We start from the raw sequence: 21,638 nt of genomic DNA, 5'->3' as shown, positions 1-21,638 counted from the left end.
ACAAGCTCCTCATTTTGCTTCTCTTATTCACCTGCTACTCTCATAAGCCTGAGCCCTCCTGACTTTGTTTCCTCACCTAGGTAGGAGTTGGGAAGATGACTGGTAGCACAAAATGCACTCTGCCTGCCTGGGCTCTGGAAATCTCTTTTAGGGGGAGTTGTTCAGGTTGTTTAACAATATACTACCTAAAATTTTATTCTTTTACTTAAAAAAAAATTCAAAGTTGTGCTTCATTCAAATTCATACCAAGGTATTGCATGGACAAGGAAATGGTCGCCCCACAGATGGGTATGTCCAATGGTCATCAGTTTTCATTCCAAGGTCTTTCAAAAACTGTTCCTCTTTGGATTCCTCATGGCACATAGTTCAGTGCCTGCCCCAATAGGTATTTTATAAATATAAAAGTGAGACTTTATTTGAAAGATCAGATTTATTTTTTGTAACAAGGAGACCTAAATTTTAAAGGTATTTCTTTGACTGATAGTTGCCATACCTCCCATTTACAAATGATACACATTTTTTTTATCCTTAAGCAAGTAGGAAATAAGTCTAGGATCCTGCAAGTCCGTTGACTTGTTACCCTTGAAGGCTGGTTGTGGGAGAAGCTTGAAAACCTTCAGTTCTCGCGTAACTGGAGCCAAGTCCTGATAAAAGAGAACTGATGAACGTTCTGGCCACTTGTTCCCACAACCTCTGAAAATAACTTGTTCATGAGGTGAGAGCAGCCATTTTTCCCTGCTTGGAAAAGTCTGAGTCAGAAAATTAAAAATTAACACAATTATTTCCCAGATACTATAGGGGTGCTTAAAGGGCCAAAATTTTTTTCCCTTCATCTTCTCCCCAAAGTCCCCCAGTACCTAGTTGTATATTTTTTAGTTGTGAGTGCCTCTGGTTGTGCCATGTGAGATGCCACCTCAGCATGGCCTGATGAATGGTGCCATGTCTGTGCCCAGGATCCGAACTGGTGAAACCCCTGGCCACTGAAGTGAAGCCGGGAACTTAACCACTCTGCCATGGGCTGGCCCCAGAGCCAAATTTTTTAATCTTATGTAATATTTTGAAATCATCTAATTCTTTATGCAAGAATCCTATTAAAAGAAAACATCACTAAGTACCATGGTGGTTGCCAGGGGCTGGGGGAGAGAAGAATGGGGAGTTATTGCTTGATAGGTGCAAAGTTTCAGTTTTGCAAGATGAAAAGAGTTTTAGAGCTGGATGGTGATGGTTGCACAACAATATGAACGTCCTTAATACCACTGAACTTAAAAACAGTTAAGACGGTAAAGTTTATGTTATGTGAATTTTACCACAATAAAAAAATTTTGGAAAAAAAAGAAAACATCACTGAAAACATTTGTTCAGAAAATAAACCACTGTGCTTTCAAAATTTTCCCCACTCTTAAACAAATAGCTAGACAATATAAAAACCATAAGCTATCCTGAAAATTAACACTGATGAGAATATTAAGCTAAGCAAAAATACTTGTAATCTCCCCAAAGCAGATATTGACAAGCCACATTTATGTTTCACTGTCAAGAAAACATAAAGTAAATTTTATAGATATCCATAGCTTTCAGAAACAAGTTTTTTATTTCAACCATGCTGATAGAAATTTGATCCAGGTAAATCAATAAACTAACTTTATTGATGGCTAGTCCTAACATCCAGTTTCCATACATTGTTCTAATATAACCATTTCAGGCTAGACAACTTACTGCAAACCAGTTTTACTGAATTTCTCCTAACAACTGCGCTTTTCTAGTTCATTATTTGACCATCCTCCTTTTTGCTCTCTCTCAACTTTAAATATTTTGCCTGAAAGACTGAAGATTCTGTGGAAAATAGGTAATAAGCTTATTACAGAAGTGTCAGATTTTACACACAATTCTAAGGAAACAACAGTCTTGAGGACTCATTTCATGCTTCTTCTAGGGAGCCCTTGCTCCTCTAGGGCCTTCATTAATGGCAGAAATTAATGATCTATCCTCTCCAGTCACTAAGTGATGATAGCAACACCAACAGCCTTACTTTCTTACAATTTAAGTGCTGCTTACCAGAAAGTTACTGACGGACTGTTGTTTAAACACTTATTACTCAGTAAATGTGAGAATATATCTTCCCGTTGAATTTTATCCATACAAACGATAAATAATTTAATAACTCTTGGGGATAAAGGAGAGACGTTAAGTTTGAAGCAGTTAGAATATTCAACAATAAATCTGATTTTCAGCAAAAATGAATATGGTCAAGCCCATGTATTCATTTACTTTTATCTTGATTTGCTTTCACTTCTAGGGTGCAGGTCTAGGCTTGCCAGTGGCATTGCTCCTGAATTCCCCAAGTGCAGAAAGGAGAAAATCCTGTGTCTGGCGCTTGTATTAACAAAGTCATGCTGAGAATCATTAACATCTGCTTCAAGCCAAAATATGTTTATTTTTGTCCGTGGTGACCAATTCCCAGAACAGATTCAGAATTAGGTAAGAGATGATCTCTGCACTTCTCAGAGAGTCTCTCTGAATGTGTACAGGAAGCTTAGCACTCTGCCTTTTATTGTAATATCACCCCACGATATGTACACAGAATAAGGCAGCTCTGTAAAAAAGCTTTATGATGCAATGTGATTCTGCAAGCCAACCTTTGTCTTCCTCGTATTTGCACATCTTACTGCATTACTTTTCTATGTTGTTCAAATGTGTATCTATTATCTAGATAATATTTCTTTTTAATATTTATTTAATTAATAATGAGGCCAGCAATCACCATCCTCATTTAGTGGCTCTCTGACTTCCTTCTATAAAGCTGCAAAGAAATGGAAAATCTTATGTGGCGATAGTTACATCTGTTTCTAATAAAACCTAAAACAAACACCAATTGCATTATGCGCATAACTGTTAACAGCTCTTCTCTCATCCTGTCACTGTTAAAGCCATTTATAAAGAAAGAATCTGGAAAGTGGAGCACTGTGACTCCTATTGTTCCAAAAAAAATTACTTGGTGTTCTTTGTGTTGATATTAATGGTCTGACATCTCTGAAAAATTGTTCTTCCCTTCTTAGACAGGAATGTGCATAATCAAGTTATAAGGAAACAGTGATAAGAAATAGAAGAGAGAAAAATCAAAGTAACTGACATAATAAAAGTCTCCAAAATTATGAATAAGGAAAAAGTGAAATTATATAAACCCATATGATTTCTTCAAACATATAAGGACGCCTTGGCCTCATGCTCAAAATCAATCAGACTTAAATGAAGAGACAGTTTGGGCTTCAGTAACATGTTAATACATGATATATGTTAATATATGCAGCCTCTGTCTATGAAAGGGAAGCAGGATCTCAGGGCTTGGATGACTATTACATGTTTTTCAAGAACATAAATCTACCCAATTTAATCTTCTAAACCAACTTGCATGTAGTAACAGCTACCATTTATTGAGTGCTTACTACATGACAAGCAATGTGCCAAGTGCTTTGCAAGAAATATCTTAGCAAATTGCACAAGAGTCCCAAAAGATGCAGATTATTACTTTGAGTTTACAGATGAGGAAACTGAAGCTCAAGAGAGTTAAGTACTCTGTCTCGTGGTTATTGAACCAATAAAGACCAGATTTGAACCCACGTCTGCACGATCCCAGTGACCATGTACTTTCCACTATCTTATGTTGCTTGCCAAGTCTACTTTATTCAGAGGACTATAGTAACATAAAGAGATAGTCATTGAAATATTACTATGCGTCCTTGGGAATCTGTGCTTCCATTTTCCAGTCTTTAAAATGAGGATAATAACGATTCCTACCTCATAGGGTTGTTGTGAGGACTAAATTAGTTAACACATGTGAAGTGCTTGGAGTAGTACATAGAACATAGTAAGTGCATTGGTATGAGTTCTAGGAACTGGGGATACATCAATGAAAAAATCAGATAAAAGTCCTTGTCCTCATAAAGCTTTGATCTAGAGAAAGGGAAAGAGTAAACAAATGAACAAAGAACATATATATCAGGATGTGATGTCACAGCATGTTAGGATGTAATAAGAACCATGAAGAAAAACAAAGCAAAAAAGGAAGATAAAGAATGCTAGGTTGGGGCACTATTTTCAATAGGGCTATCATAGAAGGCCTCATGGAGGCAACATTTGAACAAAGGCTTGAAATGGATGCAGTGTAAGCCTGCAGATATTGAATGGAAAATCATTCCAGGCAGAGGGAAGAGCAAGTGCAAAGGTCCAGTTATCCTGGACTTTTGAAAGAACAACAAGGAGGTCTATGGAACTGGAGTAGAGTGATCAAGGAGGGTAGTAGAAGATGAAGGCCTGGTGGTGGAGAAAGGGGCAGACTGCATAGGGTCTTGGAGGTTATTGTAAGATTGTTGATTGTAAGATTATAAGATTATTGGCTTTTATTCTGAAGCTACTGGATGGTTCTGAGCAAAGGGTAACATGATTTGACTCATGCTGTAAAAAGGATTCCTCTGGCAACTGTGTTAAGAATAGACTGTAGGGAGATAAGTTTAGACAAACAAAGAGTATGGGAGGATATTAGGGATGGTTTGGACTGCAGTAATTCGGGAGAAAGATGATTTTGGCAGTAATCAAGGAAATAGTAGTAATGGAGATGGTGAGAAGTGTTCAGATTCTGGATATACTCTGAAGGTAGAACCAGTAAGTTTTCTGGAAAGGGATGTGGAATGTGAGAGAAAGAGAGGAGTCAAAGACTGGCCTGAGCAGCTGAAAAGATAGAGATATCATTAACTCAAACAGAAAAAACCGAGGGAGAAGCAGTGTTCAGAAATATTTCGTGCATCATTTTAAATCTTTCCAGCCTCACCTCTTATCCTAAGTGCTGCACAGATACCAATTCTATGCAGGCATCAATCAGCTTCTCTCAAGAGCAATGGAAGAGGACCATGCTCCTCTCATTCCCTGCCTACAGCATGGGATACCTGCAGAAACCAGACCTCTACGCACAGGTGCAACTAGAAGCATGTGGTGCAAGCTTGACCGATGGTAGACAGGGTCCAATGGATAAATGCTTTCCTCCTTCTTCTTCTTCACTCCAACGGAGAATTCTGAGACACATTGCATAAGGTTTCTCAGAAAGTAACAGGATAAACCAACCAGTTGCCCAAGACATGGGTCAACTCAACAATACATCCTTGATTTGGCTTTTTCTCCTTCTCTATTTTATTTCCCCTGAACCCTTTATTTGATTCCCCAAACTCATATTCTCAAACAAACTACCAGCACATAAGCCTTTGTCTTGGGCTCTGCTTTTCAGGATCAGATCTCAGCACATCCCGTATGGGGGATTGTAATCCCTGTTCTAGAACTAGACCAGGATTCCTCAATCTCAGCACTAGTGACATTTTGGGCTGGACAATTCTTTGCTGCAGAGGCCTCTCCTTTGTATTGTATGTTATTTAGCAGCATCCCTGGTATCTACGCACTAGATGTTAGTAGAACCCTCCCAGTGTTGAGAACCAAAAATGTCTCCAGACTTTATCCAACGTCCCCTGGAGGTCAAAACCACCCCTGGTTGAAAACCACTAAACTATAGACTAACTCAAAAGGAATTGCAAAACTGGCTATTACGTATGAATAGGCACTGGCAGAATATGTGTGAGAGTGAATATTTAGAGTATCAGACCAGAGGAATCAGCTTATAAGGCTGGATGAGAAAATTTGTGATATGGGGCCATTTATCTGTGATTCTGGATTTAATGCTTTGGCAAGGACAACACCTGGAGTCAGTCTTAATACTCCTTAAAGCTTGGATATGATGATCGCCTATACTAAATGAGAGTTAGAACAACTTCGAATGAGTATTGAGAAAGGAAGCAGGAATGTTAGAATTAATTTATTATGTGAGACTAAAGAACCACCCCTAGAATATGTTTCCCAGAAGTAAGGATGTTGGAATGAACTTATTGTGAAACTAAAGTACTCATTACTTGGATATGTTGCCCAGAAGGGCTGTGATGCAAGTTGCCTAATGCTTAGGCCATTTGTTCCAGCAGATCTAATGGTGCTAGAGGGATCTGTGATGGATAAGAGCACTGCATGAAATTTCTGGAAAGCCCCCAGTATGAGAGTTGCAGCACAGATTCCTAAGTGTTCTGCAAGGCCATGCCTTCTGAGGCAGAGAACTATTCTCCAGGGGGGAAACTAGAGCTATCCATCATGAGCTGGATATTATCAAATCCACCAAGTCATAAGTGCATGGGTGTAGCAGCAGCAATCTATTGAAGTACAAAAATAGTATAGGATTGAGCCTGAGCAAGTCCAGAAGACACCAGTAAATTACATGAATGGATGGCTCAGACTCCCATGGCACTTCTATAGCACTGACATCTCTTCCTCAACTATTGGAGCAGTATTCTTCATTGTTTACTTTGTATATAGAGAGAAGTGATCTAAAGTAAAAATATTTACAGATTCCTAGGTTTGTCTTTCGTGTCTGAAGTGACTTTGCCAACATCCACAACCACAGGAATTATACCATTCCTGATCAACATTACCTCAAACAAGCAACACACTTCAAAGTAAAAAAAAAGTGACAATATACACATGACCATGGAATCCACTGATATTGTCATATCCCTCATCACTCAGAAGCAACCAGCCTTATAAAAATGGTGAACGGCTTGTTACTGGCTCAGCTAATGTGCCTGCCTGGGATTGGAGTGTTATCCTACCGGATGTGGTAAATGCTCAAAACCAACCAATAAAGAGCACCCCCAAGAGCTAAAGACATGGCTCCAGAAACCCAGGAATGGGAGCAGGGTTGGCTCATTTTATTATTACTCCCAGTGACCCACTTACAGAATTTGTGTTTCCTGCCTCTCAAATTTAGGCTTTACTAGATTACTATAATTAGTTCCCCAGGAGTTGTGTGGAGGTTGCTACCCCCAGGATACACAGTAGGAGATGCACTGAATTTGAAATTCTCTCACTATCATTTGGTCACGTTGGGCTTTTCATGGCAGTAGACCAGCTGGCAAAGAAAAGAGTTACTATACCAGTGGGAGTAATCAACTGTGATTAGCAAAAGAATCTGGGATTGCTGCTACACAAAAGCAGTAGGGAGGAACAAGTCTGGAATCCAAAGAATTCAGTTGGGTTTATCTTGGTGTTTTTGTACCCAGGGATAAGTTGAACAGGCAATTACATGGTTAGGTTCATGGCCTAACCAGAACAAAGAAAATAAAGGCTGAGGGTCCAGGTTACCCCACTGGGGAAACAACATAGATCAGCTGATGTGCTGGCCAAGGGCGAAAGGAAGTTAGAATGGATCATGGAGGAGGGAGTTAACGAATACCAGGATGGTCTTGGCTTCAGTGTAGCAGTAGGGACTGAAGCTTATTCCACTAACTTTCTTATTTTAGGTCCTTGCAGAGATTGTGGGTGGCCATCATTTTGAAAGGGCCTCTGTGAAGGACTAGATTTAACCAAGGGCACAAGCAGATACGAGTGGTACAAGGAGCAGGCTGAATGGACAGCCTCTGTGTCTTTCTGTCACTGCTTCAAATCCTTTCAGCCTCTTATTCCAACCACCGCTGCAGCAACCTGTTCTGAACAGAGTTTGATGAGCTTTGGGCAAGCACGCCATGACAGCACCTCTCCTCTTACTTCCTGCCTCAGGACTTTTCTGGTGTGGGAGTCAGCTTGGCATTCACAATAGTGCAATTTGGAAGTGTGGAGTAATTAATGTCCAGGGGCATTAACATTTGATCAAAGATGGGCAGGAGCTGACAGAGGACAGAGCTTTCAGTGGACAGTTTTGAGACTCATCTCTTGAAGTTTGGTCCTAAGGAATCAAGAACACATTAAAATGTGGTGATGACCAGCTCAATAACACATCCTTAAATTGCCTCTCCCTCTTCCTTGTGTTACTTCCCCTGCCCCTTCTCTCACTCTCACTCCCTGGTATAAAAGCCCTAAATAAACTACTGCACATAAGTCTTTGTTTCAGCCTCTACTTTTGGGGGAATCCACGAGGGGAGAGGAGAATTTAATTTTTGGACATATAAGTTTGAGATGCCTAACAGACATCCAAGTGGAAATATTGAGGAGGCAGTGGATACATAAATCTTGGGTTCTGGGAAGAAGTCCAGGCTTCTGAAATGCAATTCACTTCTCAACTTTGAAGAGGACTGCAAATACATAGGTTAAAAAAAAAAAAAAAAAAGAATAAGACAGATAATAGGACAAAATAGCACATGCAACTGTCATATAGCATCCACAGTAAGCCTTCTGAGACCAAGCAGGAAGGACCTAAGGAGTCTTTGTAAAGATAGGACTAGATTCAGATCTTGCTATTAAAGAGGAAGTCATTCAGTGAAATTAGAAAGCATTCCAAGTGGCATTAACGAGAACATATTGATCTCAGTAGCAAACAGGTCCCTACTATTTCTGCTGATTTTTCCACCAAACTGTATCTTCAGATAACCACTGAAAGATACTTTGCAGAGCTCATTTGTCCCTTTCTCAGTGAATCCATCCCTGAAAAAGTAAGTTACTTCCTCTTTTGCATTCCCATGGTGGTCTCCTTTTTTCTGCCTTTGCTGCTGGGTTTACCTTAGTAGATTGTAATTTATCCATCTATTTAATTCTGTCTCCCCAATGAGAGTGTGTCCCCTTCTGAGTGGGATCCTTGTCTTTGTAGCTCCAGCACCTACACGGTGCCTGGCATAGAGGTGGCACTGTTTATCAAATAAATGAACGCTTGCCTGAAGGGATCTCTGCAGAACACTTGTGAAGGACTCCGTTGAGCAGGAGCAAAGAAATGGCTCCTTTGAATTCCCAGCACACTTATCTGACCTGTACCTCTCACTGGTCACTTATTTTGTCTTATTTTATATGTATTTGTATGTTTATCTTGTTTAGCCCTACCATGCTGTGAACATCCGCAGGGCAGGATTCATGTCTGAATCACCTCTGAACCTCGATCAAAGTGCCTGGCATAAAACAGGTGCCAAGAAGATAGAATAAATGAATCACTTGCCTTGCAACCAGCAACACTGGCATCATCTGTGCTCCTCAAACTTAAATGTGCATAGCCACCATCTTGTTAAGATGCAGATTCCCATTCAGTAGATTCGAGGTTAAGGAGAGGCTGCCTTTTCTAAGGAAGCGCCAGATGATGCCCAAGCAGCTGGTCCGCCGAACCACACTTTTGAATATCAAGGTTACTACATCAGTAGTTCTCGACCGTGGCTGCATATTAGAATCTTCTCGGAAGATATTAAAAGTACTGATGTCTGGGTCCCACGCCCCCTCCACCCCAGAGATTCTGATTTAACTCATTTAAACTCTCTATGCTAGAAGTAGCAAGGATCTAGAGTTAACAGAGCTTTACATATGCAAAAGAGAAAACACTTTATCGGATCTCTTCTTATATGACTTGCTAAAAATATCTGAATAAATAACTATTCTAGAGAAAGCAATATGCAGCACCAAATCCCCAGGCAGTCTCCGAGTGACAGAGGCCCCGCCCCTGCCTGCCCTTGCCACGCCCCTCCGGCGAGAGCTGGCCCCGCTTTGCCACGCCCACCGCCGCCTCTCCTTCCTTCTCTACGGGGTCGACTTCCGGCGTGGAGGTTTGTCACGTGTCCGGATATGGGAGGTGGTGGCGGAACGGCCGCTTCCCGTTCACGGCTCAATTGAGGGGAGCGTCTCAGTAGCGGTGGTAGCGCCCGCCGCATCGCGTCTCCATCTCGGAGGACCCGCCTCGGCACAGCCGGGCTCGGTCCGGCCTTGCGGTAAGCCTTGGGCCGCGGCTGCCCGGTGGTCCCGGCGGCGGCGGGCAGACGAGCGGACAGGCGGGCGCCAAGGTCTAAGGCGGCTCCTCAGTCCCACTGCTGGCTCAGCGCCCAGCACTGGGCACCGCTCCCTCCACCATCAGGCCGCCTTTCTCTTCCCTGCCCTTCTGGGTAAGGCGCAGAGTCGGGTCGGAGTATCCCCCAGCCCCTTGGTGTCTTGGGCACCGGGAGGGCAGTCCTCACGCATCCCTTTCCGGTTCCGCCCATAGGAACCAGATTTCATTTGCAAAAAAAAAGAAAAACGACGCTGATCATTTGCTCTTTGGCGTGGACCAGGAGAGGAGGGCGTGACGATGCCTTCCCCTTCTTTGTCCAAATCCACATTTTCTTCTGAATTTATCAGGTGCATTTCCCTGTCTCTGCACAGTTTTCTGGATGGCAGTTCTCCACGCGCTAAGATGTCTCAATAGCATACAGGGCCCAATCCACACGGGCACTGACACTGACAGGTTATTTGTCACGCAGTGGAATGATCTAAATGAATTTAGAGAAACAAGAACCAACACAGTATTGTGGCTGACTGCCTTTGGAACATGGTCAGACGTGGTTCTTAAACCTGGGAGATAGTTTTAGAGGACCTCTAGTGATATATTCACTGACTTACAAAAAAGTAAAGACTGGCGAGTTAATCTCTCCATCCTTGGAATGTAAATGCCCTTGGCGGCGTAGCTCTTCCTGTTTTCATGAACATGTCTGTCATGTTCACCCCTGTAACCTAGAAAGTGCCTAGTACTTAGTGGGCATCAATATTTGCTGAATCAGTGAGGATCACATAGTGCTTTTCATTATGCCTAACTCCTTTGTGAGGTATGCCCAGTCCTGTCTTGTTTTGCTACTTAGCATACAGTCAGTGGTTGCTTTTGATCAAAGAGGGACTGTGTGGTAGATACTGGCTACTATTAGTCATTCATTTGACCAGTTTTTACTAGTCAGTTCAGGTTACCTCAAGAGGTATTTGTTGAGTACCTACTAAAAAAGCACACAACGCCGTGCTACAGCACCTGTCTCCCCCACCTGTCTTTCAGGAAAGTTCTTGAGATCCAGGAGCTTATGATCTCATGAACCAATTAGTGTTTGTTTAGTAAATACAATCAATGCTATAGCAATTGAGAGGAGAGATCAGTTTGGATCGAGATCTTTATTGAATCAACTTCATATAAACCATGAAGTGTAATTAGAGTTTAGATAGTTGCTATTCCCTGCCTGGAAAAGCACCTAAGCAAAGATTTAAAGAGCGAATGAACAGAGGGCGTGGACTGGAAAGTTTGTATTTGGGAACATTAGGAAAGTGTTGAGCAAGGGCATGTTGTGATGAAAGCTATATTTTCATGTTGTTTGTTTGTCAAGGGTTTGGGGGTTGTGGAAGCTTGCAAGGAGCTAACCAGATGCAGTAGTGTTAAATAGGTATAGTTGATGTGAGCCTGGGTCAGTGTGTTGATGGTGAGATGAGAAAGGAAGGATAAATTATGTGTAGATGAGGGGATATCAAGAGAATGTGGTAGCAGAGTTCATGTTGACAGTGGAGGAGGAGAATCAAATATGACAGATTTTGAACTTGGACCATTGCTTACGGATGTGAGAGTTGGGAAGGGGGAGCCTTAGGGAAGCTATAGTTGTCATGTTATTTGGTGTTATCACTTTGGTTAATTTATTAAATACCTGCTATGTCTTTACCAAGTTCTAAGAATACAAAGATGAGTAAGACATAGTCCTTGTCTACAGGAGCTACTTTTAATAAGGGAGAGAATACAACTGGCTAGAAAACATGGTTTATAAGCGCTGTGTTAGCAGCGAAGAGGGGAAATGTTAGAGAAGTAGAAAAGTAATTATTCTTTTTGTTGGGTGACTGCTTCACAGAAGAGGGACATTTTAGCAGGATCTTGAGGGATGCGTTGGAATTTCCTGGGGAGAAAAGAATTCTGAGAAGAGGAAATTGCATTCCCCAGAGATAGAAAAGTAAACCGGCCAGTATCCTGTGTGGCTTGGGCATAGGATGGAGTAGAGCTTTTAACACAGTGTATAGGCCTGAGAACATAGTAAGGGATTAGTAACATGGACATTTGGTAATAGGCAGAATGGAGGTTAAGATGGCTGAAGATGTAGAGAGATGGAGAAGAAAGCTATTGGGAAACATTCTACCTCATGGCTTCTGTAGTCTCTGCAGGGTAGATGGTGAAGTCATTTGCAGAGCAGAAGGAAGCTGACACTAGAGTTGGGGGTTGAAGGAGGGAAATAAGGATTTGCAACAACACCGATGGGAAGTAGGAAGAGTACTTATCAAAGGAAGTGTTAAAGAATTGCTGAGCAACACTGAAAGTCTAGCGCTGACTGGATTTAGATTCTTGTAATGAATGCAATGAACATGGATGTGTGACCTTCTTAAGTGGCATATGGTAGCCCAAGAGAAGTGGAGAAAACATACAGGTATGGAGATTAATGAACAGGGTGAACTGGGCTACAAAGATAATTGAAGGAGATAGTGTGGGTGTAGGGAAGTGAACGCTGCCTGTAGGCTAGGTTGGAAAAGAAATTAAGCTTGGCAAGATCAGATAGACTAAGAAAACAGCAGGGGACAGAAGTAGGGGATGGTCAGAAGATTAGAGGCTGAGATGAAATAAAAGAGGGATGGAAGTGGGAAGATGTGATTTATATATGTATATATACACACACACAGAAGATGTGAATATATATAATATATAGTATATGTATATATTATACTATATATAATATATAGTATATATATACATATATATTCAAAAATAAAATTGAAAAGAGATTTTTTTAAATGTTTAACTTAAGTTGATATTTGAAAAAAGGTGTTGAATTAGATGAGAAAAAGGAGATAAGTGGAAACCTATTTTCTAATAACAGCTTTATTGGGATGTAATTAATATACCATAAAATTCACCAAGTGTATAATTCAGTGGTTTTTAGTATATCCACAAGGTTATACAACCATCACTACTATCTAATTCAAGGACATTTTCATCACCCCAGAAAGACACACCGTATGCATTAGTAGGTGCTACCCATTTCTGCTTGCCCCCAGCCCCTGGCAACCACAAATCATCATCTCTGTGGATTTGTCTACTCTGGGCATTTTATATAAATGGAATCATAAAATATGTGGTTCTTTGTAACTGGCTTCTTTCACTTCTTTCACTTTCTTCACTTGAAAAGTATTTTCAAGATCCATTGGTTTTGTAGCGTGTGTAAGTACTTTGTCTCCTTTTTATGGCCAAATAATATTCCATTGTATAGATATACTTTATTTTGTTGTGTCATTTCATTAGTTGATGAACATTGGAGCTGTTTGCTGTGTGAACATTCATGTACAAGTTTTTGCGTGGATATGTGTTTTCCGTTCTCTTGAGTATATATATACCTAGGAGTGGAATGGCTGGGTCATATGCTGCCTCCATATTTAACTTTTTGATGAACTGCCAAACTGTTTCCAAAGTGGCTGCACCATTTTACAGTCACCAATGCTTGTCTTTTTAATTTTAGCCATCCTAGTGGGTATAAAGTGGTAGATATCTCATTGTGATTTTGATTTGTATTTCCCTAATGGTTAGTGATGTTGAGTGTCTTTTCATGTGCTTATTGGCCATTTGTATATCTTCTTTGGAGAAATATCTATTCAGATCCTTTCTCAGTTTTTAATTGGGTTACTTGTTTTTTGTTGAATTGTAAAAGTTCTTTATATAGGAAATTTATATTTAAAGATTGAACATGGAAGGTATTACTTTTTTATTTTATAAAGAGCTCTTTCAAACCAATAAGATGAAGAGGCTAAAAGACAAACAGAAAATTTACAAATACGTATTTCAACATAGCTACTATTCAAAAAATACAGACTTATAGAAGACGACATTCTACTCATGTATAAATAAACTCAAATAGGCAAAGAAATAGCTTGCAGATTTTATGTAGAATTGGTGAGGGTGCAGGGACTAAGGTACCCTTATAAAATGCTGGTGGGATGGCGTGTTGACACAATATTTCTGGGAAGGACAGCTGGAAAATGTGTATCAAAAGCTTTGAAATTAAACAGTATTCTTGGTCCTAGCATCTCCTTTCTTGGGAAATTATTGCAAAGAAAATATCAGACAACTATATGGGGATATAGATGAAAAATTTTGTTAGTTAAAGAAATGGGCAGTAGAAGCAAAGTAGGCCTTTTTCAGGGGAGGATTAACAGAGAAAGTGCACTGGAGGAAAAAATGTTGTCAACAAGAAAACCCATTAATAGCTATGAGTAATTTAATTACTGATAGCTATTAATGGGTTTTCTTCCAAACACTCAAAAACCATTGAATAAAAAGGAATAATTAGGATCACCAAAGGAAAAAAAAAGATTGACCATGCGGTTTTAATTTTTTTTCCTCAATCTTTTTTTTTTTTGTATTACATTTGGTGAGCACTTCCAAAGATTTTAGAGTTTGGTGACACTGGTTCTCTAATTTCTTTTCCAAACATACAGCTTTTTATTTTTATGATGTAGGTGTATTAATATATTAAATCATTCTTCCTATGCTTATTAGCCATAAATAAGATCATTTTTAAATCATAAATGGAACAATGTAAGATAGAATGATTTTGAGAATGAGCTTAATATCTGTACTCTGAATTTTTTCAGCTGAGTAAAGATGACAGCAATCAAGCATGCATTACAGAGAGACATTTTTACACCAAACGATGAGCGCCTGCTGAGTATTGTCAATGTCTGCAAAGCAGGAAAAAAGAAAAAGAACTGTTTTTTATGCGCCACAGGTGAGTGTTTAGTAAGAAAAAGTTCTTGTTTGGCATTCTTTTATTTCCTAGGGGACATTTCCTCCTTGTTTTAAATATTCGCACTGTCTCTATAATTGAAAAAACTGTTGGGCCAACAAATTCATTTTTTTTAAATTGTTTTAAATTAAACATTGAGTAGATACAAAAGAATTTCCGTAACATCTATGTAAGGTGTGAAGACTAACCATACAGTGAATGCTGTACACCCACCACCTGGTGGAAGATTTCCATTACCTTTGAAGTCTCTTGTGTGCCCTTCCGTGGTCCCCTTCACTCCTCTCCCTCATTAAGAGATAGCTAGCATCTCGAATTTTGGCTTACTATTTCCTTGCTTTTCTTTATCATTTTACCCATATATTTATAATCTCAACTAATACATTGTTTAGTTTTGCATGTCTTTGAACTTTACATAAATTGAATCATAACGCGTGTGTTTGTGACTTTTTCCTCAACCTTATGTTCCTGTTGGTGAGTTTTGTCGCCGTTCTTTCACGTAGCTGTAATTCTTTTGTTTTCACCGCTGTGTAGTATCCTACTCCATGAGAGGACCACAGCTTACTTACCCATCGTACTAGTGATGAACGCTAGGTTTGTTTCCAGTTTTGCTATTTAGACAGCACTTCTGAGAATGTGTTTCTCTCCTGGTGTACACAGGAAAGAATTTTCTCGGGTAGATACGTAAGTGTGGAACTGCTGAGTTGTAGGCATGTGAATGCTCAACACGACTCTATTACCAAATGATTTTCAAAAGGAGTTGGACTGGTTTTCACTCCCACAAGCCACGTGTATTTTGAGTTCTCCACGTCCTAGTCAAAACTTGGTTTTGACGTGTGGTTTTGACAAACTGTTGTTTCCGATCTGGTGGGTGTGAAATAGTATCTCACTGTGGTTTTAAATTTTGTTTCCCTAATTAATAATGAAATTGAGCATCTTTTTATGAATTTATTGGCCATTTAGTTTTCTTGTCTAAGAAATGTGCCCATTGAAGCCTTTTGGTCATTTTTCCCTTGTGTTGGTTGCTGTTTTACTGATTTGTACGAGTTTTTTATATAATCTGGATACTAATCCTGTCTTGGTTATATGCATCCCAGTTTGTGGCTTGTGTATTTGCTTTTTATGCTGCCTTTTAATGAAATTTATAATATTAATGAAATCAAATTGATCAATCTGATCCTTTATGGCTTCCCCTTTTTTGTCTTATTTAAGATATCCTTCCCTACCCTGGAGTAATTACGGTATTCTCCCTTATTATCTTCTAAAAGTTGTATAATTTTGCCTTTCACATTTTAGTCTTTAATTAACCTGTGTAGCAATGAATGTGAGAATGTCTGTTTTGGGGTTCTCTCTTATATGTGGTTTTTATTTTGTCTTGTTTTGGTTCTTTATTCTTTCACCTAAATTTTAGAATCAGCTTGTCAAGTTGCAGATTTCATTGGGCTTTTGATTGGAATTGTTTTGATCTGTAGTTCAATTTGGAGAGAACTCACATTTTCATAATATTGAGTCTTCCTGTCTGTGGACATGGTGCCGTTTTCCATTTTATCTAGGTCTTCTCTAATGCCTTTCAATAAGTTTTATAGTTTTCAAGGCTTTGAATAAGTTGTATATAGTTTTAAAGATTTTGCACATGTTGTATTTATTCCTAGGTATTTATTTATTCCTAGATTTTTTGATATTCTCATAAATGATAACACTCATTAGCAGTAATACATTTTTAAGATTTTTTTTTTTAGTGCAGTTTTAGGTTTACAACAATATTGAGAAAGAGGTACAGAGATTTCCCATATATATATATATATATATATATACCCCTTGCCACCTCCCCCCACAAACACACATATGTGTAGCCTCTCCCTGTATCAGTACCCCTCATGACAATGGTACATTTGTTACCAAGAATGAACCTACATTGATACATCATAATCACCCAAAGTCCATAGTTTACTTTAGGGTTCACTCTGGGTGTTGTACGTTCTATGAGTTTAGACAAATGTATAATGACATATATCTATTGTTGTAATACCATACAGAGTATTTTCACTGTACTAAAAATCGTCTGTCTTCTGCGTTTTCATCTCTTCCCCCATGCCTACCCTTGGCAACCACTGATCTTTTTACTGTCTCCATAGTGTTACCTTTTCCAGAATGTCATATAGTTGGAATCATACAGTATGTAGCCTTCTCAGATTGGCCTCTTTCACTTAGTAATACGCATTTAAGATTCCTCCATGTCTTTTCATGGCTTGATCTTTCATTTCTTTTAGCACTAATATTCTATTGTCTGAATGTACCACAGTTTATTTATCCGTTCATCTATTGAAAGACATCTTGATTGTCAATTTGACAGTTATGAATAAAGCTGCTGTAAACACCCATGAGCAGATTTTTGCATGGACATAAGTTTTCAGCTTCTTTGGGTAGATAGCAAGGAGCGCAATTGATGGATCGTATGGTAGGAGTATGTTTAGTTTTGTAAGAAACTGCAAAACTATCTTCCAAAGTGGCTGCACCATTTTGCATTCCCACCAGCAGTGTAGGTGAATTCCTGTTGCTCCACATCCTCACCAGCATTTGGTGGTGTCAGTGTTCTGGAATTTGCCCGTTCTATTAGGTATGTAGTGGTATCTTGTTGTTTTAATTTGCATTCCCTTGATGACATAAGATGTTGAGTATCTTTTCATATTCTTGTTTTCCATCTATTTATCTTCTTTAGAGAGATGTCTGTTGATGTTTCTGGCCCATTTTTTAATAGGGTTTTTGTTTTCTTATTGTTGAGTTTTAAGAATTCTTTGTATATTTGGGATAAAATTTTATCAGATTTGCCTTTGGCAAATACTTTCTCCAAGTCTGTGGTTTATCTTCTAATTCTGTTCATACTGCCTGTTACAGAGCAGAAGCTTTTAATTTTAACAAACATTAACACATTTTTAAAAATCATTTACTGTTGGAATCCAGAAATACAGTTGGTTTTTTATATGGATTTCTATATATATCAATCTTGCTAAACTTTCTTATTAATTCTAATAATTTGTCCGTAGACTCTTTGTAAGTAGTGATATTTTCTTCCTTCATAGTCTTTATATTTTTTTTTGTTTTTTTGCTTAGTCTCCTAATTAAGACCATCAGTACAGTCCTGATCTCAGAGAGAATGGCTTCACCTTTTAGTATGATATTTGCTTGTAGTTTTTTTGTAGCTATCCTTGACAATGCTAAGGAAGTTCTCTTCTATTCCTGGCTTCTTACACTTTTTTCTCTTTTTTTTTAATCATGACTGGATGTTGAATTTTATAAAATGCTTTCTCAAATCATTGAGATTATCATATATACTTTTCTCCCTTAACTTGTCAGTGTGGTGAGTTATTGTACTTGGTTTTTCAAATGATAAATTGACTTCTTGGAATAACCTAACTCAATCATGATATACCATATGCCATTGATTAGAGCATATATTATTATTTTATGTACCACTAAAAAAAAATGCCATGATATTGCATCAATTGTTTAAGACTTGTCCTGATTTCAGCGATTTTTGAATGTGAAAGAAGATGTACATCTCAGAATTGATGAAATGAAATGCTGTCTTTTGTATAAACCCTTGGATTAAGTTTAAGAATTTTTTATCCATATTCATTAGTTACATGGTCCTGTAATTTCTTTTTCATACTATCTTTGACTGGCCTTAGAACCAAAGTTATAAAGTTATAAAGTAAGGTGGGGAGTGTTCCCTTGTTTTCTGTACGCTGGAATAGTTATGTATGTTTGGAATTATTCATTCCTTGGAATGCTTGGCAAAAGATAAAGTAAAACTGTACTGAACTCTTTGGGGGGGAAGATTTTTACTTACTGATGCAATTTCTTTAATGGTTATAGAACTTTCCATATTTTCCATTTTTGAGTCAGTTTTGATAAGTTACATTTTTTAGTGATTGTCAACCACTTCATCTAAGTTTTCAAATGTATTGGCATTCACTCCAGTCCACCCTCTATTCTGCTGCCAGAGTAATTTTTAGAAACTGGAAATTAGAGAATGTCATTTCTCTAATTAAAATCTTGTAAGAGCACCCCCACAACTTAGAAAAAGACCCTTTATGATCTGAACATCCATCTTTTTTAGTAATTTCATTTCCATCCACTTTGTTACATGTACAGTCCATATTGAACTGCTTATTGCTGTCCTCTGAAATAGTAGTATACTTTTTCAAGCCCCTTTGGCTTTACGTTTGTCAGTCATTCTTTAGGGCGCTCTTTGTCTGCCTCATACTATTTTCCTTTTAAAACTGGTCTGTAGCTCTACTCCTCCAGGAATCTGCCTCTGGTCCTCTCGTCTGATTTAGATGGCCCATTTAGTGTTCTGTACATTCCTCAGTCGCAGCATGTGTTATGAAACACTACTCTGTTTTAGTATCATGTACAGGCACCTGACAGCTTTTTTTGCAGTAAATGAAGAATGAATGAGTGAGTAGTATTTCTAATGAAAGTGTGTGTTTTACTCAACAGTGACAACTGAACGCCCCGTGCAGGTGAAGGTGGTCAAAGTCAAGAAATCTGATAAAGGAGATTTCTACAAAAGGCAGATTGCCTGGGCCCTTCGAGACCTTGCTGTGGTAGATGCCAAGGATGCCATTAAAGTAAGTTTTTCTTAGTTCTCTGACCTGCGTTCAGAAACCGTCTTTCTTTTTATAGCAGTATTCTGTCTTCTAAGACCATATAAACTTGTTGTTTTGTGACCCACTAGTCCACCAACTAACCAAGAATTAATCTAAAGTATATTATTCAACCTTTCACTCTCCCACTCCCCAATCTCACGCTACTAAAAATAAGTACATATATATGTTTGTTTCATTGTTTTTTCTTCTTTTTTTTTAATCTACAATATGTTCATGCACAAGCTTCATAAAGTAGAGCAAAATAACCTTGACTATAATTTCTGTATTTAGGTTATATATACTTGGTATGAAATCCATAGATTAGTGCAGATTTTAAAGTGGTGTTATATGAGTGGTTTTTAAAAAATCTTTATTGTTTTGGGAATACCTACTTCAAAATCATGTCTAATATAACCAAAGTAAGTCCTTGGTTAGTCCTCACGAATTAATATAGAATTCCCAACCTGACCTTTTGAGGCCAAGATTTGATGTTTGTGGTTCAAGTAAAGGAAGCGACAGTGAGTTACACACCTTATTTTAAGCAATTTAAAGAATAATATATAAGAATGTAAATATTACACCTTTTACTTAAGCCACATTCAAACTCTAAGAAAGTTGAATAATGTGATAATCATGTTGAAGCGCCACCTTTATTCCTGACAATTCAAGGGTTTTCACAGCAATACCTTTTTTTCACAGAAATCAAGTAGAGCTCCTCTGGTTAAGTTAGGTGCTTCCTCCTCCTCCTCTCCAGCCCTGCCCGTCGTCTTCCTCTGCAGCCCAGAGGCCCCTCTTGAGCTCTGGGGAATGCTTTGCCCCTCAGCTACTTGTACTGTTGATGGGGCCCATAGCAAGGCTTACATTAATATAATTGTAGAGTCTTTGATTTAGCTGTAAAGTCTTATACATTTGTTAAAAAGGCACAAAGAAGAGCCAGCCCTGATGGCCTATTGGTTAAAGTTCATCAATCTCTACTTTGTTGGCCTGCATTCAGTTCCCACTCGTGGAAGCACCCCACTCGTCTGTCAGTAGCCATGCTGCGGTGGCAGCTCACATAGAAGAACTAGAAGGATTTACAACTAGAATATACAACTATGTACTGCGGCTTTGGGGAGGGGACAAAAAACAGCACAAAGAAGTAAAACTACCTTTGTAGAGCAATCTGATAAAATAAAACTCTGGTGTCACCCTTACCCTAGTAGAAACCTCTAAGAAACTAAAAGCTGGACAAAATGATAGGCAATTGAGTCGGGTGCACAATATTTTTTAAATGAAGCAAAAACAACTTTAGGAGAGCCCAGCATATCTGTAGAATTCAGATTTCTCCCAAATATAGAGAATGCCTTTTCTTTAAGTATTTTAGGCAAACTGGGCCATTGCTTTATCCCTAAGGAGTACCCGAAACACTTTAATAAATAATTTCTGTTACCATGGGGAAAGGTCAAGAGTAGACTTTTTTGGTAGGTTTCTGTTTAAGAGAATATACTTGGAAGACTTTTTAGAAATCCATCTTTATTAAAAAGCCTTTTTCCCTTCAGTAGTTTTGCACTTCATAAGCCCATTGACTTACATAATTCACTTATGTTGCTCAATGCTTATTCAAATGCTTTCTCGCAGCTGACACCTCATTGCTGACTCGCTTAATGGATTTTTTTTTTCATTTTATGTAGGCACCTCGGTGTGTGTACACTATATAGGGATATAAAACATAAAATTTTTATACCTAGCCTAACGTTAGCCATTTAGTATCACACATTGATTTGTGTGAGTGTTGCCACTGGGGCACTCAGCTTTTTTTATGGCATTATGGGAAATATTCCCAGGGAAGAGATCATTTCCCATCAAGTTTCTTATTAGTTGCCAATACTCTTGGATTTTTTAATAAGTAATAATGCAATTACCTTTCATTGTAAACGCAGGTTTTTAATCTTTTGATCTTCAAGTCTTATTGCTTATTGAGCTATAAATTAAACTAATTAGTAGCTGTCTGCTACTGTAATATGATTGTACCGCAGGTCAAGTCCTGATCCTAAATTATCCCAAGTCTTCATAAGAAGAGTCTGAGACAACTTCCCTTGCCTTTAACGTCTTCATTTACATTTTGTAACCCCCTAAATAACACTTTAAATTAATTGAATATATTATTAGCCTTCTGTAGAACATTAAGAACATTTGAGCCTATTTTTAAAACTTCTCCGATGTGAAGAAAAGTGTACATCCATATGTTTTCATTTTTTGTCTAGTAGTCAAGTAGTTCCACGTTTGAGGGAGACATCTTGGCCTGGCATGAAATTATTGCTGTAATATGGCTTCAGTGCCACATAGAGAGGCTAGTGGAATTCACTCATGTCGGTTGAGCTTCTTTTTCATGTGAAAGAAC

The 21,638-nt window shown here is 38.6% G+C and overlaps 1 protein-coding gene across 23 annotated transcripts in view; it reads left to right on the top strand.

The window, feature by feature from the left end:
• The first annotated feature begins 9,499 nt into the window (after positions 1 to 9,499).
• Positions 9,500 to 21,638, top strand: part of EXOC1 (exocyst complex component 1) — a 54,104-nt gene continuing 41,965 nt past the window's right edge. For 11 of the 23 annotated variants that reach the window (XM_070614859.1, XM_070614854.1, XM_070614848.1 and 8 more), the window contains exons 1-3: positions 9,524 to 9,758; positions 14,458 to 14,591; positions 19,110 to 19,240. In XM_070614859.1, coding sequence (XP_070470960.1) covers positions 14,468 to 14,591; positions 19,110 to 19,240 — 255 coding nt within the window. In that variant the 5' untranslated portion in view covers positions 9,524 to 9,758; positions 14,458 to 14,467. Of the gene's footprint in view, positions 9,930 to 14,457; positions 14,592 to 19,109; positions 19,241 to 21,638 lie in introns of all 23 variants that reach the window. The other 12 variants (XM_070614860.1, XM_070614855.1, XM_070614849.1 and 9 more) reach the window with 3 other exon arrangements.

This window comes from Equus przewalskii, chromosome 3 (genome assembly GCF_037783145.1).
Source record: "Equus przewalskii isolate Varuska chromosome 3, EquPr2, whole genome shotgun sequence".
In the NCBI taxonomy this organism is placed as follows: domain Eukaryota; kingdom Metazoa; phylum Chordata; class Mammalia; order Perissodactyla; family Equidae; genus Equus; species Equus przewalskii.
Note: the sequence above shows the minus strand (reverse complement) of the source record. Positions and strands in the feature narration are given on the sequence as shown.